Raw genomic sequence first — 16957 nt, 5'->3', positions numbered from 1 at the left:
TCGACAAGTTGATGTCAATAATGCCTTTTTAAACGGTGACTGGATATCGAGGTTTTATGCGTGACCTCAAGATTTGTTCAGTTTGGGTCTGATGGACGGCCACTTGTCTGTCGGTTGCAGAAAGCTTTGTATGGCCTTCGTCAGGCTCCTCGAGCTTGGTTTTATAAATTAAAGCGGTTTCTCCTTTCTGTTGGATTCACTGGTTCTCGGTCTGATGCATCTTTGTTCATTCGGCTTGCATCAAGTACTACGTTGTATGTTCTTGTGTATGTAGATGATATAATCATTACTGGTAATGATTCAGCTGCTATTAATAGTTTCGTTGAACAGTTGCATGCTATGTTCTCCTTCAAAGATATGGGAGATCTACATTACTTTCTTGGGGTTGAGGTTACACGTTCATCTTCTGGCAGTGTTCATTTGTGTCAGAGAAAATATGTTCGCGATCTGCTTGCTCGGAGCTCGCTCCTATATGCGAAGCCTGTTAATACTCCTATGGTTAGTTCGGCTCAGTTATCCAAGGATGATGGTGACCGATTGAGTGATCCTACTGAGTACCGGAGTTTGGCTGGTGCTTTACAATATGTGGTGCTTACACGCCCGGATATTTCTTATGCTGTGAATCGTATTTGTCAATTCATGCATAGTCCCACCACTACACATATGATTGCTTTGAAACGTATCTTGCGCTACCTCTGTGGGACACTGAACTATGGCCTTGTTATCCGACCATCCTCGCGTTTGTCTCTTGTCGGGTATGCCGATGCCAATTGGGGTCTTGATTTTGATGACCGTCGCTCCACATCCGGTTTTTGTGTATATTATGGTGATGCTCCAGTATCTTGGTGTTCTAAAAAGCAGCAGGTGGTGTCCCGTTCTACGGCTGAAGCTGAATATCGCGGTCTTGCTGTGGCTACTAGTGATATCACCTGGTTGGTTTCTCTTCTTCATGAGTTGCAAGTTCCATCACCTGATCTGCCCACTGTCTGGTGTGATAGTTCTAGTGCAGTTGCTGTTGCAACCAATCCAGTTCTTCATTCGAAGTTTAAACATGTCGAGCTTGACTTATTTTTTGTTCGGGAGAAGATTGCCAGTGGTGCTCTTGTAGTTGGCGAGGTTCCTGCCTGTGATCAGGTGGCTGATGTTTTTACCAAGCCTCTCTCTGTCACCAGCTTTACTCGGTTTCGAACTTCTCTTTGAGTTTTACCGGTTGAGAAGATGGATGCAGGATAGAGTGTATGTATGCTAGTAGATTTGGTTTGTTAGTGAGATGGTTATTCTGTTACGGTATTGAGCAGAGCAGTTACTAAACCTCTCTGCTATAAAAGTCAGTCTAAATGTACAGAATGAAGGAAGATAGTTTTTTACAGATTCATTCAAAGGTTTTATTTCATTTTCAGTAGTTTAGCAATTGTTTACCTCATTTCCTATCAGTTAGCAATGCTATTAAAATTTATAAAAAAATTATGCATCATTTTAATTCCAAATAACATGAAAAAAATATGCAACAAAATGAAACAATTCATTGACTTATATTGTAATCAAAGACCATACTTGTAATAGCCATTGAATAATTCTTCCTTTGTCCACCATATATAAAATTCTCATATGAAAGGCATTTTAAAGCTTAAAGAAAAGTGTTTTATACACTGCAAAGTCATTATATTTTAATAATATTATATATATATTTTAATTTTCCTATTCATTTTCCTAACAATCTTAATGTTTTTAATGTCTTCAAGATACAACAAAGTCATCAACAATCCAAACATAATCGTAAAAAGACTAATATATAGACATTTAATGAGATACCCATTCATTGAGACGTATCTTTTAATGATATCCCTTTCATAAAATTATTTTATTTTACAAAATAAGTTTACATAAAATTATATATCTTTATAATACAACTTTGAGTACAAAAGTTACACCTTTACAATACAACTATTCATTAATAATTAAGAACAAGAATTGAAAGTAAAATAACAACAAATCAATTATTTCATTAAACCTAACAAATCTACTATTTGAATCTTATAATTTACAATTACTTGCATTGATTAAAAAAATCATATTTAAACTCCTTCTTTGACATTGGAATTCCTACAACAAGAATTTGACAGTTACAGTAAGATTTGCTTAACAGTTTTAAGTTTATGCTACTTAAATATAATTACACAACACCCACAAATACAAATTAAGAAATTATGATGAAAGATTTGGAAATTGAGAGAATTGGCCAAGTTGGCATGAAGTTCCAGAATTCTCAACAATCTCTTTTCTGGAAATTGCTCCCAACTGGTCACCAAGTTGTAAGAAATTGTATTAATTAAGGCCAAATTTCTTTTCACATTACATTCTAATTGGGTTTTAATTTTTAGTTTTCTTTAAAAAAAATTGATGTTAGATTCTATTTGGAAAAGTTTTTTGGGATTGAAAAGTATTGTGACATGATGAATTCAAGTCCAACAAAATATTTGGTTAAAATTTTACTATTAGTCCTAATATACTTCCTTTGATATTTGTCATTGTATTTTTAAAATATAAAAAATTTACCATTAAACTTTTATGTGATTGAATTTTACTAAATTTTGCCATCAATTTTAATTTTTAATTAAAATTTATCACTCAATATCAATTTTGATGATTTGAAAAATAATTTAATAAAAAAAATTAAAATATTTTTATTTTAATAGTTAACAATAATTTAACTTATAACAGCTTATCTTTTATAAAATCTTCTCTACTCTTCAAGTGTTGATGGTTTTACATTAAGAATAAGAATTGAAAGTTGATGAATAACAAATCAATTGTTTGATTAAATCTAACAAATCTACTATTTCAATATTTATGCACTACTTGTATTGATTAACAAAATTTCATATTTAAACTCTTTCATAACATGAAATTCATATAACAAGAATTTGACAATTACAATAATATTTGTTTAACAATTTAAGTTTATGCAATACTTAAAACATAATTACGCAACACTCGCAAATATAAATATAGAAATTAAAATGAACACAAACACACTCCTATCATTCACTAAATTAACAAGCCACCCCACTTATTTATTCCAGTCGCTGCCAAGGGAACTAAACATGTTGAACCTTCACATCCAATTCAATCCCAGGTTTTCAATTCTACTACCACTAATTACAAAAAGAGAAAAAAAAAAACATGTTTTAACTTAAGTATTAGATTAAGAAAGATAAAACTTAAGAAATACTTGTTAGAAAAGAGACTCACCTAAGCAAGATGTTGGATGCTAACTTAGTTTCTTCTTCTTCTGTTACTTTGTACCCACTTTGTGAAATTGTATTGCCAATCTCTCTCCACCTTTTTAACAAACCACCATGGTCTTCCGGTTGTGAATACAATGTAACCCAGGCTCAAGCCTAACACCACTCCACTTCCATACCCCATCATTACAACTTGCCAAAAGAAGGGTATTTCAGAACTTTCATGTTCCACTACCAATGGAGAAGGCGGTTTGGACCTCCCACGGTTGATGCATTCCTTGGACAGTGGTAATCCACACAACCCCAAGTTACCGCTATAGGAATCATTATCAAAGGTATCAAATTGATTCCCATGAGGAATTGGTCCAACGAGATTGTTTCCCGAAAGATTCAACACTTCAAGAAATGTCAGATTTGTCATTTCAGAAGGAATCCTACCGCCAAGCTTATTTGATGAAAGATCTAGTGATTCAAGTGCTACCAAATTTCCAAAAGATGTTGGGATAGGACCAGTGAAGTTGTTATGAGAGAAGTTGAGCATTTGTAGGGAAATAAGTTGCCCGACGTCTTCAGGAATTTTTCCACAGAACTGGTTGTTTGACAAGTCCATAGATACAAAAAAGGCCACAGCCTTCGTCAATTGAAGCTCCAACCTTTTCGTTGTTACATTCACAGGAATTTCATAATACTCATCGTCATATTCGAAATTTGAGGAGTATAGCCACTGGTTATGTTTATCTTTCATTGCTCTCAAATTTTGAAAGAGTTTCGTGGACAATGTGCCCGTGAACTCATTTCCAGAGAGATCAATTATTCGTAATGCAAAGAAGTTAGATGAAGCTATGGAATGAGGCAATGATCCATAAAATCTATTAAATCTCAAGACAAGAACTTGTAATCTTGGAAGCAAAGCTAACCAAGGGGGAAATCTATCCATTAACTTGTTGTTTCCTAAATTTAAAAGTTTCAATGAAGTACAATTAGCCAACGATGGTGGTACTAATCCTTCCAATTGATTGTCATTGAGTAAAAGATGGCTCAACTCACTGTTATTCACAAAAGAATTAGGGATCTTGCCAATGAAGTTGTTCAGTTGCAAATCCAAGAGCTGGAGATAGCTGAAATTTCCAAGACAATCAGGAATAGTTCCACTCAAGATGTTTTCAGACAAGTCCAGAACACGAAGCAGACTCAAATTGCAAATAGAAGAAGGGATGTTTCCTGTCAATTTATTCTTTGAAATGATGATCCCGAACAAGTTCTCTGAAATTGGAATTTGAGGACTCAAGCAAGATGAGAGAATCGGTCCTTGAAGCAAGTTGGAATGAAGGTTGAGATATTCCAAATTGTTTCCCGGAAATTGCTCCAAAGCAGTCAAAAAGTTATGAGAAAGGTCCAACAATCGCAATCCTTCCCACCCTTCAGCTTCCCATTTGGAAATTCCACCAGAAATCATGTTATTTGAAAGATCTAAAATCTCCAACTTCGATGATCGAAAGAAATTCGGGAACTGCCTTGCGCGACAACCAGAGAATCTCACAGTGCTAAGCTGGGGGAAAGAATAGTTCACATCATTGCCGCTTGTGCTTAATGATAATAAACTATTACTCGAAACATCAAGAACTTCAAGACTCTTGAGTTCTGAAAGCATATCTGACTTGATGACACCACTCAAGTTGTTTGATGACAAATCAAGTAAAGTAAGGTTCGCAAGATAAAAAATGGAAGCTGGTATTGGACCACTCAAATTATTATAACTCAAATCAACATCTTGGATGGAACTAGGCTTCTGAATTCGATCAATCGGACCAACTAGTTTGTTATGACTGACGTCCAAGAATTGAAGAGATGGCAGAGTAAACAGCCAAGATGGTACTCCACCACTTATAGAGTTATTAAGTAACCAAAGTTCCTCTAGCAATTGAAGCTCACTAACATGATTTGGCAAGGGACCTTCGAAGTGATTATTTGACAAATCCAAATGGGTAATTTTTGAAAGGTTGAAGATAGTTATTGGAAGTGGACCACTCAATTTGCATAAAGAAAAGCTCAAAGAAGTTAATTTTCTAAGGTTTCCAAAAACATCTGGAATCTGTCCTTCAAGCAAATTTCCTTGTAAATCAAGGGAAACGATTTGAGTGAGATTTCCAAATGATGCTGGAATTGACCCCCTAAAAGAACAATGGGAAAGGTCCAACAACTTAAGGCCACTCCTCATGTTTGTGTTAGGGAGATAACCACTGAGATTCTCATTCTCACTTAAATCTAAAACTTTGATATTTGGAAGCTGAAAGACTTGAGTTGGGAATTCCCCATGTAATTTACACCCACTGAGACTCAAATGTTCAAATGATGAAGACAAGTTTAGAAAGGAAGTAAGTGCAACATCAGACATATCTACAGTGTCAAGCACAAGGTTTCTTAATTTGGTCAAGTTTCTTGCAAGCATGTCAAAACCTTGGCTATCAAATCTCAAAAATGATTCAACATCACCAGAGAGATCAAGTGAAACCAAACTTGACAAGACACTGATTTGATACGAGATTAAGCCAGAGAAGTCATTACCAGAAAGATTAAGATGGTTTAAACTTACCAACTGGCTAAATAACTTTGATGAGATGGTGCCACTGAAACCATTATCAGCAAGGTTGAGTCGTCGGAGTCCATGAAAGTGAAACAAGCTGCTAGTGTTCTCAAGAAGAGAGCCTCTGAGGTTGTTGGAGCTCAAGTCAAGCCGTTGGAGGTGGTGAAGTTGAAGGAGGCTGTTGTTTGCAAAGAGAGAACCATCAAGGCAACTGTGACTAAGATCGATGCCTATTACATTACCAGTCACGTGGTCGCATTTCACTCCCTCCCATGAACAACAATCAATTCTTTTGTTCCATGACTCTATGTCAACCTTGGGGTAAGGATCTCCAGAAAAATCACAATCAACAGAAATGGTGGTTTTAAAATGGAGCAAAGCATCTCTTTGGTATGGGAGACATAAATGAGAGGATGGCGGAGGAACAGAGGAAGACAAAGTCCATGAAAGTTGGAAGACCACCAAAACCAGGCAAAGGCTTCCCATAATCTTTTTCGCCAAAAGGAAACAAGTACAAAGTTAAGAAACAAAGGGATGTGTATTATAAGAACAACCAAGTCCGTAATATAAGTAAGGGTGTTCCTTCTTTGTCTCCTTTTATTGAAATACACTATTTACTTTAGTTAAAAATAATTTAACATATTTTAAAATACTTTTTACTTTTTATTAATTTGACATTTGAAAACTTGTGGTCTAATAATGTCCCTACTTCCTAATACCCTTTGAATTTTTGAAATTTGGTCCTTATGTTTTTAATTCTAAGAATTAGGCCTTTTTACTTGTCTGATTTAAAATTAAAGTCTAATGAATAATATTGTTATTTGATTTATGTTAATTTTGATCTTTTTCATGAATTAGATTTTAATTATTTCATCAAATCTTTAAATACTAAAATATCACATATTTAAATGTAACGGAAGTTCATTAATAATGGAATCCAAGTTTGAAAAATTACTGTGACTTGTATCATCATTTATTAACTTAGTTAATGCTTCAATTACTATCAATATTAATCATAATTACACAATACCCATAAATACAAATTTATAAATTATGATGAACACAGAGCCACTCATATCATCTCCTAAATTGGAAACTAAACATGCTTAACCACTCTAAGTACAATAACAGATACACCAATGTACAAGAATAGTCACTCAATTAGTTTTATTTGATAACTTAACTGTTAATTTTTTTGATTTAATCACTCAACTTTTTTTAATTAAATATTTTTGTCACTCTTGCTTTTTACTTCTTGATTGTATATTAAAGTCTGCCCATTTAAGAGGTTTAGTAAGAATTTCTGTTTAAAAGCTAACAATTTGTCTCTTTTTGAAATATTGATAATTAAATTTGATTTTTTTAAAATGTTGAGAGTTAAATTTAGCTCAACAAAAAAATAAGGATAAAACTAACAAAAAAAACATAAAAATTGAGTGCTAAATTTAACATAATGCCTATTTCCCTCTATTTGTTTAATTTAAAATTAAAGTTTTATTTATGTTAAATTTAATATGTGTTATGAATTAAATTTTGATTTTTAAATCATGTTTTTTAATACTAAAATGCGTTATCAATTAGACTTTAATTTTTAAATAAGAAAAATAATTAAAAATCGAAAGAGTATAGGTAAGGATTGAGGGTTAATTAAACCAAAATTTTCGTATTAGAAATCAGGCATAATAATAAATTTAGCTTTAAACGTTTACATTTTTTTTTGTCATTTGGTCCTTACTCTTTTTTTTTAGCTAAAATTGACCATTAACCTTTTAAAAAGTGTCAAGTCACTTTTCTTTAACGAAAATACTAGCTAAACAATTAATTTTTTTAATAAAGTTGGCGTGATAATCCGAGTGACAGTCCACATGCACTTTATGTTGACATGACACTATTTATCTTACATCAACGTTTAATTTAAAAATATAAAAAAATCAAAATTATAAAATAATTATAAAAATATTAGCAGGAAATATACGTGAATTGCCATGTAGACTACTATATTTAAAAATGTAATATTTTAGTCAATATTTTCGTTAAAAAATTAAACGAACTCTTTTTAAAAGCTCAAAAATTAAATCTAACTCCTTTTAAAATATCAAGGATCAAATTTAGTTCAAAAAATAATAATAACCAAATTATTGAAGAATAATGTAAACCTCAAAAATTAAATTTAACAAGGATGTGATGGGATATAGATGGAATTAATGACAGATCAAAGTCTCTGAAAATTGAGTGACTCACGGGGATTTGATTACGAGGAATTCAAGGCTTTGAATGTGGTTGTGTTAGGGTATTATTACATTCTAATATGTTTTGTAGAGTTTTTTTTATACACCGACTTATAAAATAAGTCAAGAGAGTTGGTACTTAAAAGCAGTTTGGAACCAACGTTAAGCATTTCCAAACTCTTTCCTGAAAATTGCTCCACTCCAAAGTGGTCAAAAAGTTATGAGAGAGGGTCTACTACTAGTGCCAATTAATTCAAGAGAGGGTCCCCTGCATTTAAGAAAAGTGACATGGATTTTAATTCATTTACTGTATATATAACCATCTATATTAATAATCGAAGAGGGATGGTTTTGTTTTAATTTTTGTCTTATATTAGGAAAAACATGTTGGAAATATTGTAATTTATAAACTTTGAGGTATATTCTCAATAAGTAAAGGTAAATAGTTGAATCACAAAATTATGGTTTCATATTCTACTCCATAAGACCTTTACAACGGTATATCATATGTTCAAAATGATTGATTGATGAATGAGAAATTGATGCTGAAAGTAAGCTACTTGGGAATATTTGTTGAGGAAAAGAAAAACTTAGATCCCATATTGATTTAAATACTAAGTGTGAAATGTGTATATATACACGAGAACTCACTTAAAAATTGATTGAATAACTAAGTTTGGAATCTTGCTTCATGCGCAGAGGGAGTATAGGTTCAAACTTGTTGGGAGTTGAAGTGCATACTTGTACGATGTGAAATGTTTGGACTGATTGAGTATGAATATTTTAACCCAACATGAAATTTATTTTTTCTCAGCAAATATATATAAAAAGACATATATCTTATTTTTATTTTATTCTAATCAATTTGATTTGACTTTAATCAGATTGACTTAATTGCCCATTTAATGCAGATTTTGTCTCCTTATACATAAATATTTCCAAAAATTCCTCCACACTTTGAATGTCTATAAAAGGGTAAGACTTCTTAGAATTTTTTGCTTAATCTCACTCTCTCACACCGATATTATTTTCTCTCCAAAATTCTTCTTTCTTCCTCTCCATATTTTCCAACATTCGGTGATAAAAAAGGCATCGTTTGTTCATTGATCACTGCAAATGTGTTACTGCTTCAATCATCGTATTGTTCTATTTTGGAAGACATTCGACCAACGTTTCTCCAAGTACCAGAGGAGCGGTCGAGTCTGTCTTAAGGAAACTGTGTAAAACAGACCTCAATATCTAGTAAAACTCGTTCCTTCTTTTTTGATTTCTGGTTTTCATTATGTTATTTATTGGTTTTTGATAATTTAAATATAAATTATTCAATTTATTTAATTTTATATATAAATATTTGTTTTATATATTTTTGTTCACTAACATGTTTTGTCTAACAAAATAATCATAAATCCTGAACATAAATTATAAAATTGACATGGAAAATATATAATAAAAAAAAGTAGGAAGAAACCATTGCAAAAGACAAAGATAAGACAATCCACTCTTAGGAAATTTGACATCAACTCTCTAGCATTCACAAAAGTTGCACCGAAAGTCTAGACTTTGACTTAAGTCATTAATCATCTTTAAAAAAAGAGAAAATGTTTGTATTTATCGCAAAAGTGTATCCCATTTTAGACGTTAATATATATTACTTCCATATTTTTTATTTTTCTAAACTATAAAGCATACATGCAAGGCAATAATAAGAACTAGAATTTAGCATTAATTATTATTTTTTTTTTTTTTTTGCAAAGTCAGTGAAATACAATAAGGACAAAAACACTTCCAACAACAAACTTCCCCGTTGTACTCTGCTGTAGAAAACAACAGACCATCCCAGCATCATCTACTCTACTTCAGCAGCAAATCACCAAGCAGCTTTAAAGAAGTTATTCCTTGAACATGCCAGCCTTAGCTAAAGATTCCGTCATTCCATTCTTTTTATGATTAGCGACTGCATTAATTGAGATAACAAGAAGTTGCTAATTAAAGTAATATTTACTTAATATGCACTACTTCAACATAATTGCGCAACACCACAAATACAACCTATACTTTTAGATGGGAGGTTAAGTACTGTTTGATTATAAATGAGGAATTTATCGTATTTATGAATGATTTATGGGATTGGATTGATCCAATTGCTACCATTGCAAGTTTAAGCAGAAATATCAATAGAGACCTTTGCCTCCTTAACAATCTTATGTTAAAACACAATCATTGTTGATTTGGAATTGAGAGAAATGACAAGTTGGCATGAAGGTCGAGAATCCTCAACAATCTCTTTTATGGAAATTGCTCCCAAGTGGTCACAAAATTGTAAGAAATTATATTAATTAAATCCAAATTTCTTTTCACTTTATGGTTTTAATTTTTCATTTTACTCATTAAAAATTAAACTGAAATTCCAAAATTAATTGAATTTAACCAAACAAATATAATTGCTACTATTTAAGCTAAGACTAATATTTCAAAATTTGAAAAGTAGAGGGACTAAAACTTGATCAAGTAAAAGTATAGGGTCTAAAGTCACAATTTTCACAAAGTATAGGGATTAATAGTAGAATTTAACCAACATGTTTTCCCTTTACCTCTCAATGAACACTATGTTTAATATCTCTTGAACATTAAAATCTCATATTGAAATGAACCAATAAATTAAATTAAAAACTAAAGGTCTACTCAGTTTGGCTTTGTATACGTATGGCATTGCTTCTAAGGAAAGAGAGAAATTGATGGCAGAGTCATATACTCACTTAAAATCCATAACTGAGACACGATAAACGATCCAAGCCCAAGTAACATAGCTTTAAAATTGCCTGACTATAATAGTATCTATAGTCTGACGAACTATATCCAGTGAAGAACATAGCTTAAACAATTATCAAACGTTGTAGAAATAAACATTACCACTAATCTCAAATTCCCACTCCATCCTCAATTAATCTTCATGTTGTAGCCTGTAAAAGAACCCTCCATTTTCTTCTAGGCTCTCAAGTTCTCTACAACATACACACATATATAGTACAATGGTTAATTTGAATGGACGGGAAGTGGGAACCAATTACAGGGCTCTCTGAACTCCAAACCTGAAAGGAAGGGACGGCTGCCAATTCATGAATGTCCCCGGATGCGTACATTAGCCGGCATTAATATCGGAAGCCAGGAGGAGGGTGGCAGGCTAAGGGTTTGCATGAATTGAGAGACGTATTTACCTTGATATTGGAGTGAAGGGAGCTGATCAGTTGCAGTGTTTCTCGCTTTTGATTGAAATCAATGTTTTAGGGTAACCAATGTTTTGTTTTATCAGGCACAGATATGGATCACCTGTTTGGCGGGGGAACTACACTTTGCTACCCAAATAAGTCCTCCTCCCCTGTTCACTACATTTCAGGAACAGCCTTTGGATTATTTATATTTCAATTGATTTATAATAAATTTGAATATATTTATAAAATATGAATTGGATTTTAATTTTCAAACTAGACTTATAAATACCAAAATGCCACACATTCAAGTGTAAAGAAGTTCACTAATAGTATTATCAATTCAACTCTAATTTTCAAATTAAAAGAAAAATAGAGGTAATAAATTTTAAATGTGTGGAGTAAAAAGTGGGACTAGAATTTTAATATGAATTTACAACTTTAGCTTTTTTTATTTATTTAAGAAAAACTCATCACAATTTGTAAGTTTGATATATATAATTTAATTTTTAAGAGTATATATAAAATTTAAAACAATTATAATTTAACCCTTATAATTAATATTGTTTGGACTTCTATGGGAGTTTTAGCATTTATTATGTTTATTAGTAATTCATTATTGTTACTGCAATTGATTTATTTGGTTTACAAATTAAGTTTTTAAGGGAAAAATTTGATGAAAAGAGGCCTTAGATCTTTTAAGTGCAAAAGTGAAGTTACTAAATTAAAGTGTGTTAAGATTTAAATTACTTGTTATACAAAGTTGAAAGATCATGGATTATCTTTTCGAGAAAGGTCCTGCATAAACAACTTTATAATTAATTTCATTGTCTACTTCAATTTTATATATATAAAATCACATTTTTCTATTTTTAATCTAGTTTTACAATTTTTCTGCTTTGATTAATTTTTCATGATTTCATAAACATCATTATTTTCATATCAATCAAGTCTTAATTCTACCACAAAAGTCTATACCATTTAATACTTTAGGACTTAAATATTTTCTTGATTTCCAATTTCAATGTCAAGTTTTTTATTTTGTAAAAAAAAAATCACTTACAAAAACTTTTATGTGTCACATTCCTAGATCTCAGAATATGGCTGCTGATCGAATGATGAAATATACTTATGATAATCAATTTGGATTGAAGCTTTTTGAGGATCCCCAATTTCAGTTCAAGAAATTTTACATCTTATGTTTATTTTTTTACAGAAAGTGTTGATAGTTTTACATAAAAAAAATAAGAGTTGAAAATTGAACAACAACGAATCAATTATTTCTTTAAATCTAACAAATCTACCATTGTTATCTTATAATTTAAAATTACTTGTCAAATGAGATTTGTGTTGATTAATAAAATCCTATTTAAACTCTTTCATAACAACTAGAATTTGACATTGGAATTCATACAACAAAACTTTTATTGTTACAATAATGTTTTGCTCAATAGTTTAAGTTTATGCAGTATTTAAACATAACTACACAACACCCATAATACAAATTAAAAAATTATGATGAACACAAAGACACTCATATCATCTGCTAAATTAATAACACCTCCAACTTTTTGATTCTAATCGCTCTCGAGGAACTAAATATACTGAATCTTCCCATCCAATTCAATCCCAAGTTCCAATGCCACTATCACAAATTACAAAAAAAAAAATCTTTCAACTTAAATGTTATATTAAGAAAGATGAAACTTATGAAATACTTGTTAGAAAAGAAACTCACCTAATCAAGATGTTGGATGCAGAGCTAGTTTCTTCTTGCTTTGTTTCTTTGTACCCACCTTGTGAAATTGTATTGCCAGTCTCTTTCCACCTTTCTAACAAACCACCATGGTCTTCCGGTTGTGAATACAATCTAACCTAGGCTTAATCCTAGCACCACTCCACTTCCATACCCCAACATTACAACTCGCCAAAAGAAGGCTATTTTAGAACCTTCATGTTCCACCGATAATGGTGTAGGTGGTTTGGCCCCTTCAATGTTGACGCATTGCTTGGACAATGGTAAGCCACACAATCCCGAGTTACCAATGTAGGAATCATTATCAAATGTATCAAATTGTTTCCCATGAGGAATTGGTCCAACAAGATTGTTGTTTGAAACATTCAATACTTCAAGAAATGTCAGCTCCGTTATCTGAGAAGGAATCCTGCCACTGAGCTTGTTTGATGAAAGATCCAATGATTCAAGTGCTACCAAATTTCCAAACGATGCTGGGATAGGACCAGTGAAGTTGTTGTGAGAGAAGTTGAGCATTTGCAAGGAAATAAGTTGTCCGACGTCCTCTGGAATTTTTCCACAGAATTGGTTGTTTGACAAGTCCATAGATACGAAAATGGCCAGAGTCTTCGTCAATTCCATATCCAATCTTTTTGTTGTTAGATTCACAGGAATTTCATTAAAAACACTGCCTTCTGAGAAAAAAACAGCACCAAATGTTGAGAAGTATAACCACTTTTTAGGTTTATCTTTCATTGCTCTTAAATTTTGTAAGAGTTTCGTGGACAATGTGCCCGTGAACTCATTTCCAGAGAGATCAATTATTCGCAAAGCAGAGAAGTTAGATGAAGCTATGGAATGAGGCAGTGATCCATAAAATCTATTAAATCTCAAGATAAGAATTTGCAGACTTGGAAGCGAAGCTAACCAACGGGGAAACCTATCAGTTAACTTGTTGTTCCCTAAATTTAAAAGTTCCAATGAAGTACAATTAGCCAAAGATGGCGGCACTAATCCTTCCAATTGATTGTCATTGAGTAAAAGATGGATCATCCCACTATTATTCACAAAAGAATTAGGGATCTTGCCAATGAAGTTGTTCATTTGCAAATCGAAGGTCTCGAGACGGATAAAATTTCCAAGACAATCAGGAATAGTTCCACTTAATCTGTTTTCGGACAAGTCCAGAACATCAGGTGAACTCAAATTGCAAATAGAAGAAGGAATGTTTCCTGTCAGTTTATTCTTTGAAATGATGATCACTGTCAATTCTTTTAAAATTGGAATTTTAGGATTGAAGCAATTTGAGAGAATTGGTCCTTGAAGCAAGTTGGAATCAAGGTTGAGATATTCCAAATTGTTCCCCGGAAATTGCTCCATAGTCAAAAAGTTATGAGAAAGGTCCAAAAGGTACAATCCTTCCCACCCTTCAGCTTCCCATTTGGAAATTCCACCAGAAATCATGTTATTGGAAAGATCTAAACTTTGCAACTTAGATGTTTGAAAGAAACTCGGGAACTGCCTTACGCTACAACCAGAGAATCTCACAGTCGTAAGCTGGGGGAAAGAATAGTTCACATCATTGCCGCTTGTGCTTAATGATAATAAACTATTATTTGAAACATCAAGAACTTCAAGTCTCGTGAGTTTTGAAAGCATATCTGACTTGATCACACCACTCAAGTTGTTTGATGACAAATAAAGATAATTAGCGTTCACAAGATGAAAAATGGAATCTGGTATTGGACCACTCAAGTTGTTTGATGACAAATCAAGTGAAGTAAGGTTCACAAGATAAAATATGGAATACGGTATTGAACCAATTATAACTCAAATCAACCTCTTGGATGGAACTAGTCTTCTGAATTCGATCAATCGGACCAACTAGTTTGTTATAACAGAGGCGCAAGACTGGAAGAGATGGCAGAGTAAACAGCCAAGATGGTACACCACCACATATAGAGTTATTATATAACCAAAGTTCCTCTAGAAATTGAAGCTTACTAACCTGATTTGGCAAGGGACCTTCCAAGTGATTATTTGACAAATCCAAACGGGCAATTTTTGTGAGGTTGAAGATAGTTATTGGAAGTGGACCACTCAAATTGCATGAAGAAAAGCTTAGAGAAGTTAATTTTCTAAGGTTTCCAAAAACATCTGGAATCTGTCCTTCAAGCGAATTTCCTTGTAAATCAACGGAAATGATTTGAGAGAGATTTCCAAATGATGCTGGAATTGACCCCCTAAAACTACAAACGGAAAGGTCCAACAACTCAAGGCCACTACTCCAGTTTGTGTTAGGGAGATAACCTCTGAGATTCTCATTCCCTCTTAAATCTATAACTTTGAGGTTTGGAAGCTGAAAAACTTGAGTTGGAAATTCCCCATGTAATTGACACCAGCCGAGACTCAAATGTTCAAGTGATGAAGACAAGTTTAGAACGGACGTAAGTGCAACATCAGACATATGTACACCAGTAAGTACAAGGTTTCTTAGTTTGGTGAAGTTTCTTGCAAGCATATGAAAACCTTGGTCATCAAATCTCAAGTCCAAAGCATTCCAGGAAAGATCAAGTGAAACCAAACTTGATAGGAGATTGATTTGATACGGGATCAAGCCAAAGAACCCATTATAAGAGAGATTAAGATGGGTTAAACTCACCAACTGGCTAAATAACTCTGTTGAGATAGCACCATTGAAAGCGTTGCAAGCAAGGTTGAGTCGTCGGAGTCCATGAACGTGAAACAAGCTGCTAGTGTTCTCAAGAAGACAACCTGTGAGGTAGTTGTAGCTCAAGTCAAGCCATTGGAGGTTGTGAAGTTGAAAGAGGCTGTTGTCTGCAAAGAGAGATCCAGCAAGGCAACTGTGACTAAGATCAATGCCGATTACATGACCAGTCACGTTGCTGCATTTCACTCCGTCCCATGAACAACAGTCAATGCTTTTGTTCCATGACTCTATGTCTATCCTGGGGTAAGGATATTCTTCAAAACCACTATAATAATCAGAAAAGCGATAATCACAACCAACAAAAATGGTGGTTTTAAAATGGAGCAAAGCATCTCTCTGGTGTGGGAGACATAAATGAGAGGATGGTGGAGGAATAGAGGAAGACAAACTCCATGAAAGTTGCAACACCACCAAAACTAGGGAAAGGCTTCCCATATGTTTTTTCTCCAAAAAGGAAACAAGTACAAAGTTAAGAAATAAAGGGACGAGTATTATAAGAACAGTGAAGACATAATTCCAGGCCTATCTCATTTCTAGACGTTAGTAAAAACAGTGATGACATTGGTTTCAATTCAATGAAGTAAACATTTCAGACCCCACAAAATTAGCCACTGACTATTCTTTAATATAAGGATGTTCCTCCATTGTCTCCTTTTATTGAATTAGACTACGTTAAAAATAATTTATCATATTTTAAAATACTTTTATACTTTTTTTATTAATTTGATATTAAAAATATGTAGTCTAATAATGTCCCTAGTTCCTCTTCCCTTTGAAATTTTGAAATTTAGTCCCTATGCTTTTAATTCTAGGAATTTAGCCTTTCTACTTGTCTGATTTAAATTTAAAGTCCAATTGGTAATATTGTTAATTGATTTATGTTAATTTTGAATGTGTTATAAATTAAACTTTAATTTTTACATCAAATATGTTAGTGCATGGCGATAAAAATAAACTTACGAGAAATTAACAGAGGCTTGATGGCGTGTATCAATAACACTTTATTTAAGGTTCTATTTGTCCCTACCTATATAATGGTATGCAAAAGAGTTTAGTTACTAGCAAAAAAATCTCAAGGATATAATTAAGCTTTGTGACTGTCTAAGTTTTGCATTAACGTAAACAATCCACTGAGCACATAGTGAGGCATACCAATAATACCAATTTCCATAAAAAATTCTTATAGTAATTTTTTATAGAACAATCTAAAAATATAAAAGATGGTATG

At 32.7% G+C, this 16957-nt stretch overlaps 3 protein-coding genes and 2 long non-coding RNA genes across 5 annotated transcripts; all 5 read right to left on the bottom strand.

Moving 5' to 3' along the window:
- Nucleotides 1-2877: 2877 nt before the first annotated feature.
- Nucleotides 2878-3343, bottom strand: LOC128296384 (uncharacterized). The gene is made up of 2 exons (XR_008287000.1): nucleotides 3253-3343; nucleotides 2878-3155 (listed from the first exon to the last, which is right to left on the bottom strand). It is a non-coding gene; the product is annotated as an uncharacterized LOC128296384 (long non-coding RNA).
- Nucleotides 3344-3346: 3 nt separating this feature from the next.
- Nucleotides 3347-6315, bottom strand: LOC108468216 (receptor-like protein 7). Its single transcript, XM_053032131.1, has 2 exons — nucleotides 3481-6315; nucleotides 3347-3415 (listed from the first exon to the last, which is right to left on the bottom strand). Exons 1-2 carry the CDS (start codon nucleotides 6313-6315, stop codon nucleotides 3347-3349), a joined length of 2904 nt encoding a protein of 967 aa, XP_052888091.1.
- A 6342-nt stretch (nucleotides 6316-12657) lies between these two features.
- On the bottom strand, nucleotides 12658-13108 carry LOC128296526 (uncharacterized). Its single transcript, XR_008287141.1, has 2 exons — nucleotides 13002-13108; nucleotides 12658-12908 (listed from the first exon to the last, which is right to left on the bottom strand). It is a non-coding gene; the product is annotated as an uncharacterized LOC128296526 (long non-coding RNA).
- Nucleotides 13109-13133: 25 nt separating this feature from the next.
- Nucleotides 13134-14657, bottom strand: LOC108468215 (receptor-like protein Cf-9 homolog). Its single transcript, XM_017769107.1, has one exon. The coding sequence runs from the start codon at nucleotides 14655-14657 to the stop codon at nucleotides 13134-13136; it is 1524 nt and encodes a 507-aa protein (XP_017624596.1).
- Nucleotides 14658-14769: 112 nt separating this feature from the next.
- Nucleotides 14770-16164, bottom strand: LOC108468214 (receptor-like protein Cf-9). Its single transcript, XM_017769106.1, has one exon. The coding sequence runs from the start codon at nucleotides 16162-16164 to the stop codon at nucleotides 14770-14772; it is 1395 nt and encodes a 464-aa protein (XP_017624595.1).
- Nucleotides 16165-16957: the final 793 nt, after the last annotated feature.

Source organism: Gossypium arboreum, chromosome 8 (genome assembly GCF_025698485.1).
Source record: "Gossypium arboreum isolate Shixiya-1 chromosome 8, ASM2569848v2, whole genome shotgun sequence".
In the NCBI taxonomy this organism is placed as follows: domain Eukaryota; kingdom Viridiplantae; phylum Streptophyta; class Magnoliopsida; order Malvales; family Malvaceae; genus Gossypium; species Gossypium arboreum.
Note: the sequence above shows the minus strand (reverse complement) of the source record. Positions and strands in the feature narration are given on the sequence as shown.

What these genes read in the sequence shown, in the direction of transcription:
- LOC108468216 (XM_053032131.1), bottom strand. Translation starts at nt 6,315, where the DNA reads ATGGGAAGCCTTTGCCTGGTTTTGGTGGTCTTCCAACTTTCATGGACT. An exon ending in CCAAACCGCCTTCTCCATTG is followed by an intron (nt 3,416 to 3,480) that starts GTAGTGGAACAT and finishes GGGGTATGGAAG; the next exon opens with TGGAGTGGTGTTAGGCTTGA.
- LOC108468215 (XM_017769107.1), bottom strand. Translation starts at nt 14,657, where the DNA reads ATGCTTTCAAAACTCACGAGACTTGAAGTTCTTGATGTTTCAAATAAT.
- LOC108468214 (XM_017769106.1), bottom strand. Translation starts at nt 16,164, where the DNA reads ATGGGAAGCCTTTCCCTAGTTTTGGTGGTGTTGCAACTTTCATGGAGT.